Here is a 27,190-nt window from a genome sequence, read left to right on the forward strand (position 1 = left end):
GCCGTACCGTAGGTGCAACACAATGGAGGGGTATCTGTTGAGAGGCAAGACAAACGTGTGGTTCCTGAAGAGGGACAGCAGCATTTTCAGTAGTTGCAGGGGCAACAGTCTGGATGATTGACTGATCTGGCCTTGAAACACTAACCAAAACGGCCTTGCTGTGGTGGTACTGCGAACGGCTGAAAGCAAGGGGAAACTACAGCCGTAATTTTTCACGAGGGCATGCAGCTTTACTGTATGGTTAAATGATGATGGCATCCTCTTGGGTAAAATATTCCGGAAGTAAAATAGTCCCCCATTCGGATCTCCGTGCGGGGACTACTCAGGAGGACGTGGTTATCAGGAGAAAGAAAACTGGCGTTCTACGGATCGGAGCGTGGAATGTCAGATCCCTTAATCGGGCAGGTAGGTTAGAAAATTTAAAGAGGGAAATGGATAGGTTAAAGTTAGATATAGTGGGAATTAGTCAAGTTCGGTGGCAGGAGGAACAAGACTTTTGGTCAGGTGAATACAGGGTTATAAATACAAAATCGAATAGGGGTAATGCAGGAGTAGGTTTAATAATGAATAAAAAAATAGAAGTGCAGGTAAGCTACTACCAACAGCATAGTGAACGCATTTTTGTGGCCCTGATAGACACGAAGCCCATGCCTACTACAGTAGTAAAAGTTTGTATGCCAAGTTGCTCTGCAGATGATGAAGAAATTGATGAAATGTATGATGAGATAAAACAAATTATTCAGATAGTGAAGGGAGACGAAAATTTAATAGTCATGGGTGACTGGAATTCGAGAGTAGGAAAAGGGAGAGAAGGAAACATAGTGGGTGAATATGGATTGGGGGAGAGAAATGAAAGAGGAAGCCGTCTGGTAGAATTTTGCATAGAGCATAACTTAATCATAGCTAACACTTGGTTCAAGAATCATAAAAGAAGGTTGTATACATGGAAGAATCCTGGAGATACTAGAAGATATGAGACAGATTATATAATGGTAAGACAGAGATTTAGGAACCAGGTTTTAAATTGTAAGACATTTCCAGGAGCAGATGTGGACTCTGACCACAATCTATTGGTTATAAACTGTAGATTAAAACTGAAGAAACTGCAAAAGGTGGGAATTTAAGGAGATGGGACCTGGATAAAATGACTAAACCAGAGGTTGTACAGAGTTTCAGGGAGAGCATAAGGGAACAATTGATAGGAATGGGGGAAAGAAATACAGTAGAAGAAGAATGGGTAGCTCTGAGAGATGAAGTAGTAAAGGCAGCAGAGGATCAAGTAGGTAAAAAGACGAGGGCTAGTAGAAATCCTTGGGTAACTGAAGAAATATTGAATTTAATTGATTAAATGAGAAAATATAAAAACGCAGTAAACGAAGCAGGCAAAAGGGAATACAAATGTCTCAAAAATGAGATCGACAGGAAGTGCAAAATGGCTAAGCAGGGATGGCTAGAGGACAAATGTAAGGATGTAGAGGCTTATCTCACTAGGGGTAAGATAGATACTGCCTACAGGAAAATTAAAGAGACCTTTGGAGAAAAGAGAGCCACTTGTATGAATATCAAGAACTCAGATGGAAACCCAGTTCTAAGCAAAGAAGGGAACGCAGAAAGGTGGAAGGAGTATATAGAGGGTCTATACAAGGGCAATGTACTTGAGGACAATATTATGGAAATGGAAGAAGATGTAGGTGAAGATGAAATGGGAGATACGATACTGCGTGAAGAGTTTGACAGAGCACTGAAAGACCTGAGTTGAAACAAGGCCCCGGAAGTAGACAACATTCCATTGGAACTACTGACGGCCTTGGGAGAGCCAGTCCTGACTAAACTCTACCATCTGGTGAGCAAGATGTATGAGACAGTCGAAATACCCTCAGACTTCAAGAAGAATATAATAATTCCAATCCCAAAGAAAGCAGGTGTTGACAGATGTGAAAATTACCAAACTATCAGTTTAATAAGTCACAGCTGCAAAATACTACCGCGAATTCTTTACAGACGACTGGAAAAACTGGTAGAAGCCGACTTCGGCGAAGCTCAGTTTGGATTCCAAAGAAACGTTGGAACATGTGAGGCAATACTGACCCTACGACTTATCTTAGAAAATAGATTAAGGAAAGGCAAACCTACATTTCTAGCATTTGTAGACTTAGAGAAAACTTTCGACAATATTGATTGGAATACTCTCTTTCAAATTCTAAAGGTGGCAGGGGTAAAATACAGGGAGCGAAAGGCTATTTACAATTTGTACAGAAACCAGATGGCAGTTATAAGAGTCGAGGGACAGGAAAGGGAAGCAGCGGTTGGGAAGGGAGTGAGACAGGGTTGTAGCCTGTCCCCGATGTTATTCAATCTGTATATTGAGCAAGCAGTAAAGGAAACAAAAGAAAAATTTGGAGCACGTATTTAAATCCATGGAGAAGAAATAAAAATGTTGAGGTTCACCGATGACATTGTAATTCTGTCAGAGACAGCAAAGGACTTGGAAGAGCAGTTGAACGGAATGGACAGTGTCTTGAAAGGAGGATATAAGATGAACATCAACAAAAGCAAAACGAGGATAATGGAATGTAGTCGAATTAAGTCGGGTGATGCTGAGGGAATTAGATTAGGAAATGAGAGACTTAAAGTAGTAAAGGAGCAAAATAACTGATGATGGTTGAAGTAGAGAGGATATAAAATGTAGACTGGCAATAGTAAGGAAAGCGTTTCTGAAGAAGAGAAATTTGTTAACATCGAGTATTGATTTAAGTGTCAGGAAGTTGTTTCTGAAAGTATTTGTATGGAGTGTAGCCATGTACGGAAGTGAAACATGGACGATAAATAGTTTGGACAAGAAGAGAATAGAAGCTTTCGAAATTTGGTGCTACAGAAGAATGCTGAAGATTAGATGGGTAGATCACATAACTAATGAGGAGGTATTGAATAGAATTGGGGAGAAGAGGAGTTTGTGGCACAACTTGGCAAGAAGAAGGGACCGGTTGGTAGGACATGTTCTGAGGCATCAAAGGATCACAAATTTAGCATGGGAGGGCAGCGTGGAGGGTAAAAATTGTAGAGGGAGACCAAGAGATGAGTACACTAAGCAGACTCAGAAGGATGTAGGTAGCAGTAAGTACTGGGAGATGAACAAGCTTGCACAGGATAGAGTAGCATGGAGAGCTGCATCAAACCAGTCTCAGGACTGAAGACAACAACAACAACAACAACCATCTGCTTTACCAAATACTGAACATATGTGATTACTCCAGTTCATATCCCAACAAAATGTTGTGACCCATGGATATTATAGTCATAGTAAACTACGTTTTTTTCATTTTCTGAAGTGAATAATTTTAGATTACTGAACATTTACAGCAAGTTTCCAATCTATAACCACTTTAAAATCTTATCAAGACCTGACAAAATTTATGCAGTTTCTTTCAGACAATAAGGTTCTCGATATGCAACATGAACTGCAATGGACCCAACACACTTCTCTGGAGCACATCTGACGTTATTGATTTATAAATCTGCTGTTGGCTCTCCATCCAATAAAACTTCCTACCAACAAATCCTCAATCCAGCCATAAATTTCACTTGATACCCATACGATAGTAGTTTTGATAATAAGCGTGGATATGGTACTCAGTCAAATGCTCTTCAGAGTACGACACAACATGTGGTTCATGCACGATGGAGCTCCTGCACATTTCAGTCGAGGTGTTCGTACGCCTCTCAACAACAGATTTGGTGACCGATGGATCGGTAGAGGCGGACCAATTCCATGGCCACCACACTCTCCTGACCTCAACCCTCTTGACTTTCATTTATGGGGGCATTTGAAAGCTCTTGTTTACGCAACCCTGGTACCAAATGTAGAGACTCTTTGTGCTCGTATTGTGGATGGCTGTGATACAATACGCCATTCTCCAGGGCTGCATCAGCGCATCAGGGATTCCATGCGACGGAGGGTGGATGCACGTATCCTCGCTAACGGAGGACATTTTGAACATTTCCTGTAACAAAGTGTTTGAAGTCACGCTGGTACGTTCTGTTGCTGTGTGTTTCCATTCCATGATTAATGTAATTTGAAGAGAAGTAATAAAATGAGCTCTAACATGGAAAGTAAGCATTTCCAGACACATGTCCACATAACATATCGGACCGATGACCGTCGCAGTCTGGTCCCTTTAATCCCACAAACCAACCAACATAACATATTTTCTTTCTTTGTGTGTGAGGAATGTTTCCTGAAAGTTTGGCTGTACCTTTTTGTAACATCCTGTATAGTACTGCATCTGCCTGATTGCCTTGATCCAAAGCTTTCAGTATGTTGATGTTTTCGGAATCCATGCTGGTTTGCATGGAGAAGGTCACTCTGTTCGAGATACCTCAATGTGTAAAAACTCAGAATATGCTCTAAGATTCTACAACAAATAGATGTCAAGGATATTGGATGGCAGTTTTGTTGATCATCACTTCTACTACCTTTTCTGTAAACGGGTGTGATCTGTGCTTTCTTCCAACTACCAGTCACTGTTTTCTGTTTGAGTATCTACAATAGAATAGTTAGAGAGGATCTAACTCAGCCACATATTTAGTATAGACTCTGATAGGGATACCATTGGGCCTTGGGGCTTTGTTCAGTGTTAACAATTCAAGGTGTTCCTCAACACCACTGATAATAGCTCTTATTTCACCCACCTTTTCAATGGTATGAGGATTAAATAGGGGCAATTCTTCTGGATTTTCCTTTCTAAAGGCACATTTGAAAACTGAGTTAAGCATTTCAGCTTCTATTTCTCTGCCCTCAATTTCAGTTCCTGTCTCATTTGCATGTCATTGGATAGTAACTTTGGTGCCTATAACAGCCTTTACATATAACCAGAATTTCTTCTGGTTTTGTGAAAGACTGTCTGACAACATTCTGCTCCAGTAGCCATTGAAGGCTTCATGCACTGCTCTCTTGACAGCTAAACAAGTTTCATTCAGCATCTCTCTATCTACAGCAGTATGCTTTGTTTTACACCTATCACAGAGTAGTCTCTATTCAAATAGATTTTGGGCTTGCAGCCGGTCGTCGTTAGCTTCCATCCACGTTATTTCGACTGGACAACTGCCAGCCATCCTCAGGTGAGCCATCGAAGACTGACAAAGACGCCCTCCGTTCCGTAATATATAGCGTGCAGCGAGTATTCCGCGCATGCGTCAAAATCATATGGAGAGACGAACCACACCGCCCGCCAGCAGTGCCCTCGCTGGTGGAACTGCAGAACTCAGCTGTCTTCGGTGTTGTCAATTGCCGCGGCCATCGGAGTACTCTGATGTCTTCGTCTGGAGCAGATCTTAGAGATGACAGGGTTCCACGCATCATCTAGCTGGTAGCCATTGTCACAGTTGATAAGATTGGCTGTCATGCGAATTTCCACTGATTCTTTTATGACGGAGTCCCAAAAGGATGTTGCTGTGGCCAAAATTGTTGTCTTGTCATACTCCATTGAGTGTCCAGTGGAAATGCAGTGCTCAGCAATTGCAGACTTGCTAGGTTGCAAAAGGCGAGTACAGCGCTGATGTTCAGTGCAACGTTCTTCTACTGTTCGCAATGTTTGTCCTATATATGACATGCCACACTGACAAGGTATTTTATAAATTCCCGCCTTCTGCAATACCAGATCATCTTTCACTGATCCCAGCAGGTTGGAAATCTTCGATGGTGGACGGAAAATTACTTTCACTTCGAAACCGTGGAGGATTCTTGCAATTTTGAAGGAAATGTTGCCAACAAAGGGAAGAAAAGCTAAAGATTTAGTAGATGTGCTCTCTTCTTTCTCCACTCCCTGTTTCTTTGGCTTAATTGCAAGTGCCTTGCTAATTTGCCGGGTAGAATATCCATTATCTTTGAAAACCCTCTTCAGATGGGCAAGCTCTTCATGCAAACTTTCTGCATCTGACACTACATGAGCCCTGTGTACAAGTGTTTTAAGTACACTCATTGTTTGAGATGGGTGATGGCAGCTGGACGAATTTAAATAAAAATCAGTATGTGTGGGCTTTCAATAAACCGAATGCCCCAGAGAGCCATCACTCTTCCGTCTAACTAGCACATCCAAGAAAGAGAGGATTTGCCACACACGATGAAGATTGGATGCCAAATTTCACAGAGTAGTCTCTGTTGATTTAGAAGTTTCTTTACAGTGGCTGTATACCATAGAGTGTCCCTCCTTCTGTCATACACATCTATTCAGAGCATAGTCAACTATTCTTCTGAAATTGAGCCATAGTTCCTCTACATACTCCTGTGTTGTGCTGAAAGTTTCAAGTTCCTCACTGAGATATGACTCTACAGGTATTTTATCGAATTTACTGAACATACAGTATGTATCTTTCTACTTGTTTTAGTTGTCCTTTGTACTATGGTAATAATTGTTGCCACAACTACATCATGGTCACTGACTCCAGCTTTGATGTGAACATACTCAAAGAGGTCAAGTCTATTTGCTGCCATTAGATCTAATATATCTTCATCATGAGTGGAGTTACAAATTATGTGTTCTTGGTAGTTTTCAGAGAAGGCTTTTAGTAATGTTTCACAGGATATCTTACCATGCCCATCACTAACAAAAGTGTAATTTTTCCAGTTGATTGTTGGATGATTAATGTCTCCATCAATTATTATAGTATTATTGTGGAGCTTACGTACAAGTGAACAGAGGTTTTCTCTCAAGTTTTCAGTTACATTAGTAAGTGAGTCAGGTGAGCAATAGAAGGATCCAGTTACCATTTTATGCCTCCCTCTGATACTTAGCCTTGCCCACACAATCTCATATGCAGCTACCGTTTCTATCTTTGTGTATTTCAGTTTCTTATCTACTGTGACAAATACACCTCCATTTCCCTTTAGCCTAACTTTTTGGCACAAACTTAAATTTTCCCCAAAAATCTCTCTGCTATTAATTTCAGGTTTCATTCAGCTTTCTGTACCTATAGTTGGAGTCACGAATGATGACAGTCAAGTTTAGGCTTGCTCTGTGCACCTACATCATGCATTCTCTGACAGCCAATGAGCATTCAGCATGTTCTGAGCACTCTGTTGTGACTGCCATAGCTAATGCGAGCAACAGACATGTTCACAGTGAGTTGTTTAGTGAATTTCAGTTCCATTTGTTGTGAGCTGTCATCGCTGATTGTGGTGGTAAGTGATAAATTCTGCATAAGCAAGTGAGAGACATGATTTGCAGAATAAATGCATTCTTTAAGTTGACAGTATGCACATGGGCACACCGCAACTGCTGCTTGGAATTGTCAACAATGCAATCTGTGTCTGTGACCTGTCATCATTCGTGGATCGGACTATAGTATTATGTGAGCTTCACTGTTTTTCAGGAGCACTTCAAACTCTGGCACTTTGTTGTGAATGCTCTGGCAGTTTACTACTAGGATTTTAATACTCTCACCTGTGAGGGTCATTCTATTGGACCTTACACTGATACTTCTAGGTCTCCTACAGCTGTCATTATCTGGACAGGATGGAGAGTCGCCAAATATAAAAAATCCTTATGTGCACCCTACATACACTCAGCTACCTGCATTGCAGCATCTGATGTGTATTGCACACCTGACCCATTTAGGGGAACATAACAGTTCCCTAAGGCTCAAGTGCAGGAAGTTGCAACCCCGCTTGTCACAGAACCTTTGAAGTCGTTGAATCAACCCTTCCACTTGACCTAGTACCATGTGGTGATGAGAAGTTCCAGGGACAGTGCTGCAAATTGTGAGCTTTGTTGAAACTCTGTGTCCAAGCCTGGTCTGCTCAACCTTCTCTTCTAGTCATTGGAATGCTCAAAGTATGACCTCAGAGCCTAGAACACAGGCATCATTTGTTCCCAAGTGGACCACAACCTGCCGTTGGCTGCACCCTGTTTTGTCAACAATTGCTGGAATAGCCTCTTCAGCATGCCAAATGAGGACCCAAGGTATACACCCTTGCTGCCATTTACCTAAGTGGTGCCATTATTTGCTGTACTTTTGACCTGCCAATGATTAATAGACTCTCACCCTTTTGCATTTGCCTCTTCTTGACACAGGACAAAGCATGTTTCCTCAAAGTATGTTTCCTCAAAACATGTGAAGTTAATCCCACTGGTTCAGTTTCAGTTTCATTGATAGGCAGCACCTCGAACTTGTTGGTTAGTTATAGGATGCCTAGATCTACCACTGACATGCCACTCACAGTCAAGTGGATGAGTAATGACAGGTCCCGTATTTTCCACAGAGAAAACAGGATCCACAGGAGAGGTAGGTATTAAAGTGCCTTTGGTACCTTGGGTACTGGTCATGGCTCTCAGGAGCTCTTCCAACAGATCAATTTGCAGCAGCTGCCAACTGTTTGGCAGTAGCTGTGGCATTTCCACCTGCTTATGAACATCAAGTAACTCATCCCATGTTCAAGAACAGCATTCACAGTGGGGCTGCACTGTGGGTGTTGCTGTTTTACAGGGCAGTGAAGAGATAAATCAGGGTGTATACGTCGACACGGAAAAAAAACTCCCGGATTTTTCCCGGATTTCCCAGTTAAAAGTACACTTTCTCCTAGGTGAAAATACACTTTTTCCGTGTTAAGTGGCAGTATACTCTTCCTCGACATTCTTTGAATGTTTATGGTTTTATATACCGACATAGAATTTCCCTGCACTTTAGAAAACGAAACTCATGGGGGGAAAACACGTTTTGAAAGACCTTTTATATGCAGCAACATGTACGCTGCATAAATCTGTATAAATCTGAATGCCACCAAACACCACATGACACTTTCCGAAGCATTGAAATTGAGATTGCGTAAGCCAGTCATAGCTCATGTCACGTGATCTCGCCAGCTGATGACAGCATAGGATACGTGATGTAGTCAGCCAATAGCAAGATCACTCTTAAGTAGTGTAAACACACAAATAAGAAAAGTTAATGGTTTAAATTAATATACATAGCATTCACATATAATATTGGTCTCGAAGATTAATAAGCTGGAGGAGAAGCTAAGCTTCCACATATAATGTTGATCTTTTTTGCGCGTGTTACACTTTAAGATATATCACACAAATGTGCCAGTAAAATTTTTAATAATGACATAAATGTAATAATGACATAAATGTCTGATCTTCTGGGCTTAAAATTCTTCTAAATGGTCATTCTCAAATAGTTGATTTTTAAATGAGAGTCAAACGCTTAGTGATTTAAGAAATTCATCGTACATTCTCCTACATAGTTCATCTTGCGTAAAAGGAAGTTTGGTTTGAATGTAACGCTTTTCAAACCACCATTCGCAAGATTTTCCTGCAACCTGTTAGAAATAGGTTTGTTTCAGTAGTTGGAAGAGAGCGCCAAACAATAGGTGTCACCGCGCTTACACAGCTACGATGATGCAGGAAGCCCATATGTTCGTACGTGTAAAACATTAAAAGATCTTACATTATGTCATAAAAGAAACAAGACATCAGAGGATACTTCATGAGCATTGGAATTTTGTGAACCATACTAAAATGCATAATTCGGCTGAAAATGCACATTCATATGTCCAGATTCGTACCAGTACTGTATTATCTCATGTTTGGTTCTTTATTATAGCATAATGCCATACATTCACTTGAAATGCAGCGAACATTTGAAACTAGTCAATAGTGTGAAATTAAACACTTCGTTTCAAATAAAGCAGAAAAGATTAATGAAAGCCAAATCTCTTTAGCAAACCGACAAAAATAGCTTCATTGTTCTGCAAGGCGATTAATGTTTGACTGTCAGGAAGGTGGAAATAAAACCTAAAACTAATATCATATTTTAGCCTTCCGTAATTATGCGAACATACTTTAATTCATTTGATAACTCCCGGCCGCAAAAATCTGTTTGTTATCATTTAACGTGAGAGCAATAAACGAAGAGGAAACAACAAAATCACTGAACGTAAACACTGCTCTGGGCATCAGTGCCAGATTTACTATATTTCCGAACCGGGGCAATATTAAGTAATGGCGCCCAGCCATAGTTCTGTAACCAGAAGCGAAAGGAGGTACTAATCATACGCGACTCAAATGCGCATGTGCAAGAGCCTGCCCACAACTGCTCAAACGAATCTAATTTAAACAGTTGTCACGTCATGCTCATTGGAGTAATTTGTTGTTATGAAGCATTGCATAGTCTTCCTAAAGCCTTTGACGCACTTTGGTGTTGGCAGACGCTAGTATGAGCACTGTGTCTTGTTGTTGTACACAGCGCATTTCCTTTGGAACTTAAGTCCCCCCCCCCCCTCCCTTTCGTTCATGTTTTGTTGCTGCAGTATTATTCTGCAATAGCGGGATACAGTAATATCCTTTGTTAGAGTATTGGTTCCTACCAGTCAAAATAAAAAAAATTTAACTTAAAACTAAAACAATGAAATATTCCCAGAATTCTAAACAATTCCCGGGTTTTTCCCACATCTCCCGGTTGTTCCGGGTCATATACACCCTGTAAATTTAAACTAAGCTTGCTGACTAATGCACACAACAAAGGTAATCTCTGAAAATTCTCAAAAATGTACATTTATTTGAGTTGATATACAATGAAATTTGGGTTGATCTGTTCATTAGAAGTAACTGTGAGTCACAAACATTGATTAGCTACAAAATAAGTTATTCACAACACTCATAACTTATGAAAATTTTCAAAAATATTGATTTGTAAGCATCTAAAAATTTTAAAACATATCATATATCTCATGTTATTATACAGTGAAATCAGAGAACGATTGTTTTGAACAATGATAGGCCTACTGTTTTCAAAAATTTTAAATGAACACAAATAAGTTTAAGCCTACAATGACTATCATGAAGAGAAGTAGAAAATGAACTCTAACATGGAACTAAAGCATTTCCAGATCCACACCCATTTTAACATATTTTATTCCTCTGTGTTTTCGTTACACACTGTATACTGCAAAGATACTTGAGAAAACTATTCATAAATTTAGAATCATGAAGTTCAGGAATTATTTGTGAGTATTTTACTCGAAATGATTCGTCATATGACACCAACTCTCTAATCATCAGCTGCTAATCTTATTTTGTAATAGTTTCAGTATTATAAATTTCTGTACCTTATATGGTTAGACACTGGACTCGCATTCGGGAGGACGACGGTTCAATCCCGCGTCCGGCCATCCTGATTTAGGTTTTCCAGGCAAATGCCGGGATGGTTCCTCTGAAAGGGCACGGCCGACTTCCTTCCCCATCCTTCCCTAATCCGATGAGACCGATGACCACGCTGTCTGGTCTCCTTCCCCAAGCAACCAACCAACCAACCATCTGTACCTTATAATATCTCACTATTGTTTTCCCCTACTACACGCTGGGCATTTGTCACACTGATGTGGTGGAAATAGTGTGAACAAACAAATTAATGAATTACTACACTTTATAACTTGTTTGACACAATCAGTAAAATCTCCAAAAGAATAATATATGTGCAAATACACACACACACACACACACACACACACACATACGCACACACGAGTGTGTCTGTGTGCAGGAGCGATGTTCGCTGGTGCATACAGAACAACACGTAACTGGTACTCTGGTCCTGTGATTTCATTATGGACTAGACTAATTTGGCAGTTAAGGACTTTGATCCAAATAACAATTGTACCTTTCAATACAACAATGAATCTTGTCATCAGATTTGTCTTGCATGTACCCATAGCCATCAATCAATTTTCAGTCATATACAAGGGTAATGTGAAACATTCTCAATCTGGTAGAGAAAGACTGTGTTTTCTGATTAAAAACAAACATTTATTTCCTTGAGGCTGTGCTTTCCTTCTAGGTCAATAGACTTCATAAAAATTTTTCCAGTGAGCAGATCCCATTTTTCAAGTGTGGTTCTGGAAGGTCTACAAAATACCCATGTCACAACGTTTTCACTGAACTCAAAATGTTTTCTGATCACAAATTTAATTAGATGTGGGAAAAAGTTGAAATCAAAGGATATCTGATATGAGGAAGACAGTGAATACTCCAACAATTTGTACTTCGAATCGCTTAGTTTTCTTGTTATCAGTGCACATTTGTAAGTAGATGCAAATTCCTGATGAAGTACATTATTATTATTATTATTATTATTATTATTATTATTTGAGTGCTCTTGCATCTTTCACTTGGGTGGCGAGTCCACTTCTGATTTAGAGTAACAAGTCAGTGAATAAGAACTGTTCGATTCTTTCAAAAATTGAAATTTATTGTCCTGTTGGGTTCCATTATCATTTATTAACTGTGGCATCCATTTGCTGTAGATATTTGTCAGAAATGATTTTGGAGATGATTCTACATGTAAAATATATCAAAATCCTTCTCTGTTGTACCTTATGCCATCAGCTATCTTAGAGCTTCCACTGGCTAATCGCTCAGTATTATATGATGCACTTTCTCAGTGTTCCAAGCCTAGAACTTCCCAACTCACTCTCAAACAGCACTCATCAGATCCTGTGTAACACCTCAGCCTGCCGCTGAAGCAGTCCCTGTATGCACAATGATAATCAATGGCACATTCGACATAGCCTGGATGAACATACCACAAGATTACTAGGGAACTACCATTATAACAGTGTCAAATAGGACTGTTGGTGTAGGCAAGACAATAAAATGAAAGGTGGCACTTCGTTAAGCTTGATAAAAATTCAGGGATCACTCAGTATATAAAATTTCAACACAAAGAGTATTTAACATAAGTTTTCTACTTACCTAAAATTCTTTTTGTACATTAGAAAACTGGCTGGTATACCAATGACGAAAGGAGTCGGTGCAAGTAATAGCTGAAATAAGTCAGTGCAGAGTCAGCTACAGGAATATGTTAAGAGACTAAGCATCAAACTACTACAACATTTCATTATAACTTACTTGTTCAGCACAGCTCATACATGTTGGTAAGAGAGGTATCACAGGGAACATATACTCTAATGGGTAAATCATTGTTACAAATGCCATCACAGACATGGACAAGGCATTGTAATCTCGTGATTGTAGCACCAGCTGCAGGATAAAATCAATATTAGATTATATTCGCAAAAACCACTAAAATTAAACAAACAGGGAACAACATTAGGATAGAGAATGCTATTATTATGCATTTTTGATACATAATTTCAAAATCAGAGCTTCAGAATATACAATAAAAGCTACAACTGATGCACTTTCCTCCAATGTGTCTGGTAATTTCTGAGATGTAAGGTCATAGTTGCAAGTTAAATTATTATTATTTAACATCTGATGTGCTGCTACAGGATGCATCCCCAAAAGCACTGTATTGTATGATGATGTGCTGCATAGTAATGCCTTCAATTTTTATATGTGAAAACTCTTAATGCTTTTTAAATATAACACATGTTATTAACATTCTACATCTTTATTTTTCATATCTACATATTTGCAGCCCTCTGCCACTAGAGGACTTCAAATTGAAGCATGTAACATGGTGGTGTGTAATGTAACTATGTCAGTGCGTTAGAAACAGCAAGCTGTAATCAAGTTTTGAATTTGAAGAGTTCATCCACACATGGAGCGCACTCTCCTTCAGCATGACGCCTAAGTGCTGTGACTTCAGCAACAAATCTGATGCCCTTGTCATCTATCATCCTCCATACAATCCTGACTTGGGCCCATCCAATATTCAGAATTTAAAGAACTCATTTGAGAACTTCACTTTGATAGTGATTAAGGTGTGGCTCCATCAACGATGTCAAAGATTCTACAATGACAACATCAACAAGCTGGTCTCTCATTGGGAGACATGTGTTCATCACCAGAGTGATTATGTTGAGAAACAGATATGTAGACATGAAGAATAAAGATACACAATGCCAATAATGTTTGTTTTATTTAAAAGCTTTAAGAGTTTTCACATAAAAAATTTGTAGGCACTGCTTTCTTTGGTTAGAAAACAATATTCTTTTTTTTTTCATGTAGAGAGAGTGCAAGGGTCAATTACCAGTTCTAAATTTAGATTACCAAATGATCTACCATTGGAGAACTATTAGACACACTAGAATAATAGTACAAATACGAACAATAGCTCAGTGTAGCTTTAAAGCCAAAGCAGTTTAACCACAATAACAGATGCCAGCCTTACAACATCAGAATTCATTCAGATGGCATGATATGATGACAATATTATGGAAAGTGTAGGCTGATACCCACCATGTAAAGTAGAAGAGATGCTGAGTCAAAGACAGGCACAACAAAAGACTGCTAAACATGTGGTCTTTCGGCCAAAAGGCCATATACTGTTCTGGCCTCTGAGGATGGACTGTGAACAACTGCACATAATGGGAGAAGCAATCTGGGTGGTGGGGGTAAGGAGGAGGCTGAGGCAGGGAGGGGGAGGGACAGAAGGGTAGGGTCAGGGAGGCTACGGTGTTGCTTGTGGGAGCACGCAGGGGTGTAATGAGGACCAGACAGGGCAGCTAGGTATATTTGGATGGCTAGATGGGAGGAGGTGGGGTGAAGGGGGTGGGGCAGAGTGGAAAAGGAGAGAAATAGAGGAGGGGGAAAAAAGACTGAGGGAGTGTTAGTGGAACAGCAGGCTATCTGCAACTCAACATTTCCCCTACACAGTGAGTAGCAACCAATCCTTTTAATAATACTGTCAATACTCCATCCTAAATTTTCCATTGTTTGGAAAGGCGTGATATATAAGATCATAGTCTGGTAACATTTATAACTACTTTTGCTTGCCACAAGCCACTGCAGGACGTATAGTAAAGCAGTCACTATTTATAAGAATCATTTTCCTCCTTTGCTTCTTGACTTGTACTTGAACATGGGCTCTTGGAACATTGTGGGAGTAAGGTTCTCTTGAATATAATGCCATTCTTGCAAAATCCCCTATAGGAATCTGTTGAGTGTCTCTGTTATGGTCTGAAACATCTCTTTTTTCAATCTTTTCTCTGCCTGTCTTCTCTCTCTCTTCTTAGTGAACATAACCAGGTAAGAGTCTCTGGTCAACAACCATACTCAATAATTGGCTCCCATTCTCACTATAGATGTGTTCCTCTCATCCTGGGGTCTGAGTGACCTGCCTATCCTCTTTAAACTTCCATCCTCTACACCTCTCCCCCATGATGAAGGAACTAATAGTTCCAAAAATTAGGATAAGGTCTTCAGCTCTACTTTTGCAGATGTCTATTGGTAGTTCTAAACATTTCACCTTCCAAAAGGTAAATACTAGCCAGCAGTTCTGTCTCATATACATTAGTTTTCTAGACAGAAGTTTCCTTTGATACTACTGAATCCAGGGAATAAATACCTACCATAAAATAGGTAAGAAAAAAGATTTGCAACATGATTTACTTTCAAAATGTAGCAAACGTATTTTTCTTTCCCAATGTTGACACTGCATTAATTCCATGCTTTTTGTTTTTTACAGAAACAAAACAGTCTAAAGATAGATTTGTGACCAAAGTTATAAAAAACAGAAATCTTGCATAGTGCTCGGATATTCAGTCAGATGGCGTCATCTAATACCCAAGAACTATTCAAGATTTTCCTACACTGGAAAAACCTAAAATCACAAGCAGAAAGAGAAATGAATGAAATGTGTTAAAATAAAAAAAATTATAAAAAATCTGTTCTACCTTGTAAGAAACAAACAGCCCAATTAACAATTCACAAATTTTATGTAGGTGCTGTTGAAAAGCTTTTAGGTAATTTAGAAACTTCATTGTATAATTACAAACCTGTCATTATTCTTTATTCTAAAAAGCACTTTGCTCAGTTTTATGATCATCATCACCAAAGAAAATTCCACTGCGAAAAGTGCTTAATACAAGGCATCTTAAAAAGAAGAGACCCATATTCTTACAAGAGAGAATACTGGACAAAATCCCAAAAAGAGTCACATAAACACTTGTATGGAAAAAAATACTTGTTGAGATATGGACCACAATACTTGTCTCAAGAATATTTGGTACAAAAAGGTGGAAGCTATCTTTCTGCTGACATTCATTGCTCATTTTTTGTTTGTGATTGTATTTAATCCTCTGACTGTGATGATGTTGGCAGACACAGCACTTATAAACTTGCATGCACAGGGGTGGCAGATATAGCACTTATAAACTTGCAGGCACAGGGGCATTTGTAACAAAGACAGGGGATCATGGTAGACTTCACACAAGTCACACACTAGGTACGGCAGAATGAGTTAAAGATGATTCTGAAACAAGTGTGTGAAGAAGTGGAAGCACAAATCATACTCTAAAGGGGTAACTGCATTGACCATTCCTTATAGTGTCAACAGGGGCTATCATAGGATCAAATGATCCATATCTTAAAAATGTATTTGTTTATGAACATGTATTTAGAGAATCTTTCTTTCAGTTTGTGAGCAGTACTATCTCTGCTATCTCCTGTGAGAATATGGGGCACTTTTTTTTAAATACCATGTATGTACTATGTATGATACTCAGCTAATGCTTATACAACTATAATCTACATCTAGTCTCAATAGATATGCATTTTTTGTAATTACATTTACTTTTGGGACAGATAAGCTGAAAAACGTCTTAAGCCTGTCCAAAAATTGTTTGTCAAAACAACGAATAAGTATAGCTACATTATCATAGAATTCATAATTCTCACAGCCCCAGTAAAAATTAGACCCTTGAGACAGAAATGAAACATTAATCAACAGAATAGACACCCAGGGTACATTTTATGTTCTGAAAGTACCTTAGGTTAGCCACTGCAGCCAAGACAATGATGAAAATGAAAGCTAAAAAGTTATTCTAGACTGGTGCTTATTAACTTCGTGGAAATTATTCAGGTGCAATTGCATGGTGCTTATAAATTGATACATTTTGTTGCACTGTCATTAATATTTCACAGCAACTTACCTTATTCTCAAGAAGTATGAGTGTAAGGACTTTCACACATATATCAACACCCAATAATTCTAATGGCAAATGCAATGGAAAGTCCACCAAGGAAAAGCGTGTGTGATCAGGAAGAGCAAATACGAGTGGTGGACGAACGCTTGGTGACAAGACTTCCACCTGTGAAAACAATATAAAGAAAGAATCTGACAAATTTAATGTAAAATTGCAGTAGTTGACAGTATGTCAGTAAAATCATTTGAATAAGGATTACTCAATGTGTAATTATTTCAGTGCACTACAAAATTAGATGCCATACCACTGATGCAAGCAAAGGAGAAATAAAGTTGTGTGTGTAATCAGGTGAAATCAGTTATCTTCCTCACTATCACTATCATTTTACACACTCATACAGAACACACATAACACAACAGTTTATATGTTTAGTGTCTCAGACAGGAACACCACAACTTGTAAGTAGAACAACTTCTCTCATTTTTATCTTGGACAAAGATGAATTATTTAAAAGCCATGTATCACATCAAAAGCAGACTGCTTCTTATGGATTATTACTGTTCTAGTGTTTAGTACAGTAACTTCTGAGAAACACAATTAACCTTAAAAGAATGCAGAATATACTGTCAATATACTTACGAGTCCGAAGAGTATTCATATTCACAAAAGAGAATAAGTTCAAACAGAACCCACGATTTCCGTAACTGTGACATAAACTGTTCATACTGAGATTTCCAGAACTGTGATGTATACTGTTTGAACAGTTCAAGTTGTGTTCAAGCACAACCTTAGCCATAATAAAACATATCATGATACAGCATTCTCATGTAATTTACAACTAGGTAGTAACATAAATACTGGCTTTTGATGGTTTAACAGTCTCATTGATTTTCATAGTTTTCTGCTTTGTTGACAAGTTCCGTTCACATTATTTTCATTACTAGCCCATTCATCTTCTTCTGGTGGTCTTATGCACTTTTGTTTTATAGAGTTCAACCATAATTTGTGTATTGTGTGGAGTATAATCTTGAAATTAGTTGCAAAAAGATAAATTTTGATTTACATGCTCCAAGTTTCTATGGCAACATAATTAAGGATGCCGTAAAAGCTTATGAACAGGGATTGAGAATTCAATTCAAGGAAGGTTTGAAACCCAGTACTCAATTTATCAACGCCTTAAGTCTAGAGCACATATATATTGAAGGTGTACACACACTACCCTTGTGTGAAACACTGCAGTCCACAGACAACTTTAGGGGTAAACACCATATGATCTATCTAGGTAATAAGTTGTAACTCCAAACAGACCTTGGATACTAATCAAGCAAATGCCTTGTTGCGTTCATGTTGCCAAGATTAATCTCACTGTGTTTGACACACTGTCTCTTGAGGACGCTTGCATGTTATCTCTACCGTGTACTTTCACTATCAGTGTAAGACCATTGCCCACTTGCAAGGAACTGAGTGCTTCACAGAAAGCTTTGGGGATTACATTTGATATTTTGATTCATGCAAGTAATGGTGCAAGTGTTAGCGTAGAACAATAGTCATTATACTTAATCATGTCTAGGGCACTTAATACACATGTTGGTGAATTTTTGGATGCATGATTTTCTTGTTGGAGAAACACTTGTGTCTGTACCGGTTACTTAAATTGTGCTCCTGTACTTAAACATGCAGTCACTGTGCAGGGATATTTACAGGATTGCCTTAAGATAATAATGCAACTACTATGTGAAAATAGTAGTTTGATACCTGTAAAAAATAAATAGCCCAGTTCAAGGGAGTTCTATATTTGGGTGCAAAAGTCTGTAACAGGATGCTGATAGACAACAGACAGAGAACTGAGAATTCCAGGATAATCAAAAACAAAGTACAAGAATACCTTATCAGCTGCTCCCATACTTCTGACAATACTGAGAAACCCAGGGTAGTCCATCTCCTTCTCCCTCCTCTCTCTGCCCATGTTTTCTCCCCCTTTCTTTACCCACTTCCTCCTCCCTCTCTCTCTATCCATCAACCCCATCTTTAGGATGATGATGGGTTCTAGCCCCATAGTGTTTCTTTCCAGATAGTAACATGTGTACAAAGTTTGAATGAAATCGGTCTAGGGGATTATGAGGAGAGGTTGAACATATGCGTATGTCACATACATTGCACACATATGTCTGATTCTCTGTTCCTTTACACCACACAACCAAGAAAGGGCGTTAAATTTACCTGTGTTATTCAGCCACATGGCTTGATCTTATGTCACAAAGCATGCTGACAAAATTATTGGCTTGCTGTGGTGCTTATTCTTGTACTTGGTTGATACAGTGAATATCACAAACAAGAGACAAATTGCACTTCATACTTTTGAAAGCGGTCCATATCAACTAACTACACAAAATAAATACCAACAGGAAAATTTCAAACATTTTTATATCACGCCTTCTCGTTCACAATCCCATTCCTAGTGATAAAGGAGAATCTTACTCCAGCAGTATTATTATGCAAATAAGAAGTCATGTGCTCAGCAAATTTGGTTGAATTGCTCTAGGAGTTCCTGAGTTGTGCTTCCATGTCATCCCCTTTCTTCCTTCCCATCCCTGCAGGATGTAGGTGATTCTTAACCCCAGAGTGCTTCTTTTCAGATTGTAAGCAGCCAGTAATCACCCAATTCTTTAAAGAACTGAACTGTCCTGTATAAAACAGTTCCAGACTTCTGATTACTTTACAAATGGGTAAATGTGTTAAATATTTGATGTTAGGCCTGTAAGAAACAAAAAGTTTATAAAAGGTTTGAAATTACGATCAAAATTTTTGGAAGTCACTAACTGCTCTCATTGTCAAACACTGAATGAGTACAGTCCAGGTAATTTGCACTCCGTTTTAAGAAAATCTAGTTTTTCACACATCTCAGTGCTCTTGATGTCATATCTCCTGAACCATATGCAGTGATAAGCAGATGCATTCAGTGGTATATATGTATAGTGTCTGCAAAATGTGTTGTGAAAAGTATTTGTGCAAAAGAACTGATAAATTAAAATGCTTCTCAACTGCCTCTGTGGCTAATGTCACTAATGCTCGCTCGTGCAGTGGCACTTGACCTGGGGGTAAGCCTGTTGGAATTCTGTGGTGGAAAAAATTTTCACTGCCTGTATTTGGCCAGCAAGGGGAGGAGAAGTGGTGGCATGAAGTTCCTGATCACCAGACTTTGTGCAAATATCCTTGTTTAAGTACCAAACCTCTATTCTATGTGTCATGAAGTGAAGGCATGTGACACTGTTGATGGTGATCCATCCGTCGGATGAGAACGTTAAGCTTGGCAGCCCCCTTGCTGCTACTTGTGTGGAGTAGGCTAAGTGCTGACTGGCACAGGGTGTCACCCTGTCCCTTCTCTCATAATCATCATCATCATCATCATCATCCAACACAAATTCACTTTACACAACTTAGCTTGCTGAAGCCATTAGAGGTATTCCTGAATATTTACTCTGAAGACACTGTAAAAATTGTCGATCTCTGCAAAAGCCCTCTATTGGAGAAGTCTTTTATGCACAAAATGATGTATGTACAAGCAGTAACCCACAGAGAATGGTAAGGATCAAGGTGATGTTAAAATGACGTATTTATATGTATCAGAAACACTTTGTGATGTTCCAAGAAGAACAGTCCTCCATTCAGACCCATGAAACGTGCTCTTATTATTCCTGAGATAACTCATGTGAGTGCAGAAAAAATAAGGATGTAATGAAGGTCATACATTTCTTTACTATTCGATAGGATGTAGCAAGTTTCTACAGTGATATACTCTCTGCAAGTGGTGAAGAGTATCAAGATCATGACATTTCACGGAGTATTTATGAGGATGAAGGGATCCCTGAAGTTGTGTAGAAGAGAAGAAAGAAATATTATCTTAAAAATTTAATGTAAAAAACAGGCATTCAATATTCAAGTATCACTAATCTAGTCTGACCATAAAGCAAGTTTTAAAAAAGAAGACTGTTTTTCTACTCCCAGCAATTGATAAACAATAAAAACTTTGTGTATATGCAAAGACTATCTTAAAACATATTCAGAACTGTACAAAAGTTGCTAAATGTAAAAAAATTTTCCCTCTTAACTTGATTCTTAACTAAATGTGTCTCCTGTAAAATTTTATTTCTTTGCATGAAGTGAGTTTTGCACAAATAGTCCTCAATTTTGCTCATACATTTACCGGTATATGGCGATACCGTGTGCAAAATTTGTTGTGAATAGATTTATTGGTAAAGAAGTAATAAATTATAAGATCAAGGCTGATGCAGCAGTTTTAGTGCACAAACAGCGAAAATGTAGCAATCAGTAAACTTTTTTCCTTTCATCATTTTATGGGTGCTGTAAGCAAGAAAAAGTTTCATAAAGTTTGAAATTACATTTACAGTTTGTTCCAAATAACTAAGTGCTCTTATTCTCAAATATTGGATGAATACCGTCTGTTTATTTGCACACCATCGTGTTATGCTTCTTTTTCATCTCTACTCCCAACCCCTTTGGGGTGTACAAAGTTTGGCTGAAATCAGCACTTCAGGAATAGTTGTTGAACACACGTATATACCTTTTTAAAATGCAGTCAGATTTGGGCTCTAGGACGTAAATCCCACTGGAACTAGTATGTGTATTATGCAGATTTGGCATTTTCATAATATAAACCCTGACAGTGTTCTGTATAAATTTTCACATATGCTCTGTTTGAAGTGTAAGATAAAAAACAGGAGCTAAATTGTTTAAGAGGAGTAGTACGATCTTAACAGCCCCCTTTACCAACAATGCAGTTGCTTTTTTCCTACCATACTTACATAAAGTAATACAGAAGTGATTCTCATAATTATTAGTGTGAACAGATTAGCACTAGTTGTAACTTATTGTTAGCATACTTTTCAGATGTGGCCTGCAGTAGCTGCTTCTATCTTGATGCATAGTCTGACTCATCCCACATCCCTGAATTCTCTCCATCATGATGAGATTTCTTGAACATAATAAGTGATTGGCTGAATTTGAGCTTGGAAAAAGTGTGCATATTTATCTTATTAACAATGGCACTGTCTGCCCAGGCAGAGGAAAGAACCCATCAGCTGAAATTTTCAGTGTGTTCCCTACAGACCTTAAGTTTACAATGCGTGCCTTTCCAAAGAGACTTTCCATAAAGATTACCCAAGTCTTCATTTTGCCAGAATTTTTAAAAACAAGGAATCAAAGTATATTGATATTTTTCTGGTGTTTCCAGAATGGTTTTGTAGTTCTGTTGATATGTTGTGATACTGTTTCCATACACAAAGTAATTTCTTCAACTCACAACATAAAAAAAATAGAAGTTATTTTTTGTTACATTTTTCAGCACTTTTACTGTATGTTTGTGTAATTTCTGTTCACAAAAACAACTTCAGTGTTAAGTATTGCAGCTAATATCACAACAAATCCTGGAGCAGAAGCAGTGTGAAAATTAAAAGATCTGACTCAGTATTACTGATTTTTACATATTTTCAATAGCTGTAGTACTATTTCTTTTCATTGATTTTTTCATCAGTACAACAGCTGAAAGTCAGCTGACAGACATATTCTCCCACATTTCACAAGACATAAGTTTCTTTACAGTTAAGGCCAAAGAAAATCAAGCAAATACCCACTTAAATTAATGTACAACAGGAAATACAGGTCAAGAAATCCATCAAGTTCATTCTTCTCTGTCATTTCCTATTAAGCTGCATGGTATTGCTTCTATACACAGTTTTTGCACAGTAAAGAAATAACATAACTGGGAACTCTAAGTCCATTTACCACTTGAAATAATGAATGGAGTACTAAGTGAAAAAAGTATTTGAATATGATATCACCTGTTTGCAAGGGAACATTAGAAATTGGATGCAATTTGAATATAATGTCAAACCATGACTTTTATGCTTTACATATGAATATTAAAGCCCATAAGCTCTTTATCAATCAGGGAAATAACATATGCCTTATTGTATGATTCTTTAGTCAGTAAACTTATTTCTATTTCTCTTTCCAATTTTCATCTTATAGTCCGCCCCGGTAGCTGAGTGGTCAGCGTGACAGACTGTCAATCCTAAGGGCCCGGGTTCGATTCCCGGCTGGGTCGGAAATTTTCTCCGCTCAGGGACTGGGTGTTGTGTTGTCCTAATCATCATCATTTCATCCCCATCGACGCGCAGGTCGCCGAAGTGGTGTCAAATCGAAAGACCTGCACCAGGCGAACGGTCTACCCGACGGGAGGCCCTAGCCACACGACATTTCCATTTTATCTTATATTTCTACTACATATTGCACCACTTCTGGTTTTAAGACAGCTTTCCCTCATGTATTTCTTTAGTTTTATTTATTTATTTAATCTGAAATAAATATAGTACATGCTTACCTCCACTCTTGTCTTCCCAGGCACTGGAACTGGTGCACTCAGTAACCGCAGGATCCATGTTTCAATTTCACGTACATCATGTAAAACAATAGATGGTGTACCATCATAGGCCCTACCAGTCAGCACACTCCACACCGAATCCCTACCAAAATCATAACAACGGTAGTGAATAAAATGATGTGCTACAACACAGAGCAGGCAAAGAAAGAATCATGGTGGTTGTTTGAAAGCTGAACATCAGGCTAAAAAATGAAAGCTAAAAATTTACCATGATCCACTTGCAGTTTAGATACTGAATGGGTGCAAACAGTTCACAAATGTACAAATAATACTAATTAAATATTACTGAAGAAAAAACTGCAATCAGCCACATTCTTTCCACAGTGAAATAAACCATTTATTCAGAAAATGTGGCTGGTTGAGCATTGCTTCAGCAATATTTATGAAAACAACTGCAGTGTCTTGAATCATTATGGCTCAAATAATAAATGAGAAATTAATACAGAGTGATGGGCAACATAAACCTCTGAAGTCCTAAGTAAGTAAATCTCATCCACAAATTAACTCAATAGGTATAAGCCTATAGTAAGAAACAGAAAATCAGGTAAGCTAGTTTAACTACAAACAGTAGAAAACCCAGCTTGGAATATCAACAATGTTATGAAAAGGACAAATTGCTACTCACTGTAGAGATGACAGCGTGAGTTGCAGGCACAACAAAAAGACTGTTACGTACAGATTTTGGACAAAAGCTTCTATGTAATAGTGTTTTCATTGTGCCTGTCTGAAACTTAAAGTGTCATCTTTATGGTGATTAGCAGTCTATCCTTTTCATAATATTGTTCACATATCAAAGACAGTACTTGAAATCTTGTCACTAGATATATTTATTTAATTTTATCAATAAAGAAAATGGAGACATACTGTCAACAGTAAATAAATTCACCCCATCTGAAGCCAAATGCACTAGTTTCATGTTTGATGAACGAACTATACGGATGATACAATACACTACAATACAACCAATACCACATGTAAAATTATCACACAGAAACTAAAATATAATGAGCTATCTTGAACAGAATGAACTCCTCAATGCCAACCAGCATGGATTTCAAAAACATTGATCACGTGAAACCCAACTCGCACTTTTCTCACAAGACATACTGAAAGCTTTGGATCAAGACAATCAGGTAGGTGCTGTATTTCTTGATTTCCAAAAAGCATTTGACTCAGCAACACACCTATGCTTATTTTCAAAAGTATGATCATATGGGATATCAAGAGAAATTTGTGACTGGATTGGGGAATTATTGGTAGGGAGGACGCAGCATGTTATCTTGGATGGAGAGTCATCATGAGATGTAGAAGTAACTTCAGGTGTGACCCAGGGAAGTGTGTTGGGACCACTGCTGTTCATCTTGTGTATTAATGATCTTGCAGACAATATTAATAGTAAAATGAGGCTTTTTGCAGATGATGCAGTTATCTATAATGAAGTACTACCTGAAAGAAGCTGCATAAACATTGTCAGATTTTGACTGGATTTCAGAGTGGTGCAAAGATTGGCAATTTTAAATGCTCAGAAATGCGCAATTGTGCACTTCACTAAACAAAACAAAAAACATATTATCCTGGGGGTAGCATTTTGTAGGAATATGAAATGGAATGATCACATATGTTCAGTCATGGGTAAAGCAGGTGGCAGCCTTTGGTTTATTGGTAGGATATTGGGGAAGAGCAACCAATCTACAAAGGAGATTGCTTACAAATCACTCATATGAGCAGTTCTATAATACTATCAAGTGTTTGGGATCTGTACCAGATAGGACTAACAGTGGATATTGAACGTTTACAGGGAAGTGCAGCACGAATGGTCACAGGTTTCTTTCTTCCATTGGAGAGTGTCATAGAGATACTGAAGAAACTGAACTGGAAGACTCTTGAAGATAGATGTAAAGTATCCTGAGAAAGTCTATTAACAAAGTTTCAAAAACCGGCTTTAAATGGTTACTCACGGAATATACTACAACCCGCTATCTATTGTTCACATAGCGGTCATGGGGATAAGTTTAGAATAATTACACAGAGGCATTCAAACAATCATTCTTCCTACGCTCTCCACACATGACTGGAACAGGAAGAAACCCTAATAACTGGTACAATGGGATGTACCCTCTGCCATGCACTTCATTGTGGTTTGCAGAGTGTAGATGTAAATGTAAATTATAATCAGTTTCTCCACCATGTTTCAGCACTGCATACAAATGTTTTTATTTTATCTTTATTTTTCAATTCCACTCTGTGAAAATCAGCAACACTGTTAGTGACAATGCATGGTCTTCCTGTGCTGGAAAAGGGTATGAGATTTTTATTATTTCACAATATGATATGTATTTTCCATGTGACAATTCAAATTATGTAGAGGTTTCAATTTTTACTTAAAAGTAAAAGTATGAGATGGTCAAAAAGAGTAAAGTGAAAGGTAAGTGTAATGCTGTTGGTAAGTACAGAACATCTGTAACTATTCTAGCAATCAATGATATAAATAAAATAGAAAGAAACATTCCACGTGGGAAAAATATATTAAAAACAGAGATTCCATGACTTACAAAACGGGAAAGCGCTGGTAGATAGGCACAATAAAAAACACACAAACACACACACAAAATTTCGAGCTTTCGCAACCCCCAGTTGCTTCGTCAGGAAAGAGGGAAGGAGAGGGAAAGATGAAAGGATGTGGGTTTTAAGGGAGAGGGTAAGGAGTCATTCCAATCCTGGGAGCGGAAAGACTTACCTTAGGGGGAAAAAAGGACAGGTATACACTCGCACACACACCTATCCATCCACACATATACAGACACAAGCAGACATGTCTGCTTGTGTCTGTGGTTGTGGTGGTTGTTAGTGTTTAACGTCCCGTCGACAATGAGGTCATTAGAGATGGAGCGCAAGCTCGGGTTAGGGAAGGATTGGGAAGGAAATCGGCCGTGCCCTTTCAAAGGAACCATCCCGGCATTTGCCTGAAATGATTTAGGGAAATCACGGAAAACCTAAATCAGGATGGCTGGAGACAGGATTGAACCGTCGTCCTCCCGAATGCGAGTCCAGTGTGCTAACCACTGCGCCACCTCGCTCGGTCTTGTGTCTGTATATGTGTGGATGGATAGGTGTGTGTGTGCAAGTGTATACCTGTCCTTTTTTCCCCCTAAGGTAAGTCTTTCCGCTCCCGGGATTGGAATGACTCCTTACCCTCTCCCTTAAAACCCACATCCTTTCATCTTTCCCTCTCCTTCCCTCTTTCCTGACGAAGCAACCGGGGGTTGCGAAAGCTCGAAATTTTGTGTGTGTGTTTGTGTGTTTTTTATTGTGCCTATCTACCAGCGCTTTCCCGTTTGATAAGTCATGGAATCTCTGTTTTTAATATATTCTAGCAATCAGCTTCATCTCCAGACAATACAAAGAAATAATGTTTTACTACTACTGAATGCCATTATGAATTATGTACATCTACATCTACATCTACATGGTTACTCTGCAATTCACACTTAAGTGCCTGGCAGAGGGTTCAGCGAACCATTTTCATACTATTTTTCTACCATTCAACTCTCGAATGGCGCTTGGGAAAAAGGAACACCTAAATCTTTCCGTTCGAGCTCTGATTTCTCTTATTTTATTATGATGATCATTTCTCCCTACGTAGGTGGGTGTCAACAAAATGTTTACACATTTGGAAGAGAAAGTTGGTGATTGAAATTTTGTAAATAGATCTCACCACAAAGAAAACCACCTTTGTTTCAGTGACTGCCACTGCAACTTGCGTAACATATTAGTGACACTCTCATCCCTATTGCGCGATAACATGAAATGAGCTGCCCTTATTTGCACTTTTTCGATGTCTT

At 38.5% G+C, this 27,190-nt stretch overlaps 1 protein-coding gene across 1 annotated transcript in view; it reads right to left on the reverse strand.

The window, feature by feature from the left end:
* Positions 1 to 27,190, reverse strand: part of LOC126251375 (MAP kinase-activating death domain protein) — a 595,744-nt gene that overhangs the window by 465,583 nt on the left and 102,971 nt on the right. The window contains exons 6-9 of the mRNA XM_049951759.1: positions 23,289 to 23,430; positions 16,895 to 17,053; positions 12,906 to 13,037; positions 12,750 to 12,820 (exon numbers count right to left, since the gene is read on the reverse strand). Of these exons, the coding sequence (XP_049807716.1) occupies positions 12,750 to 12,820; positions 12,906 to 13,037; positions 16,895 to 17,053; positions 23,289 to 23,430 (504 nt within the window). The remainder of the gene's footprint in view (positions 1 to 12,749; positions 12,821 to 12,905; positions 13,038 to 16,894; positions 17,054 to 23,288; positions 23,431 to 27,190) is intronic.

Source organism: Schistocerca nitens, chromosome 4, assembly GCF_023898315.1.
Source record: "Schistocerca nitens isolate TAMUIC-IGC-003100 chromosome 4, iqSchNite1.1, whole genome shotgun sequence".
In the NCBI taxonomy this organism is placed as follows: Eukaryota; Metazoa; Arthropoda; class Insecta; order Orthoptera; family Acrididae; genus Schistocerca; species Schistocerca nitens.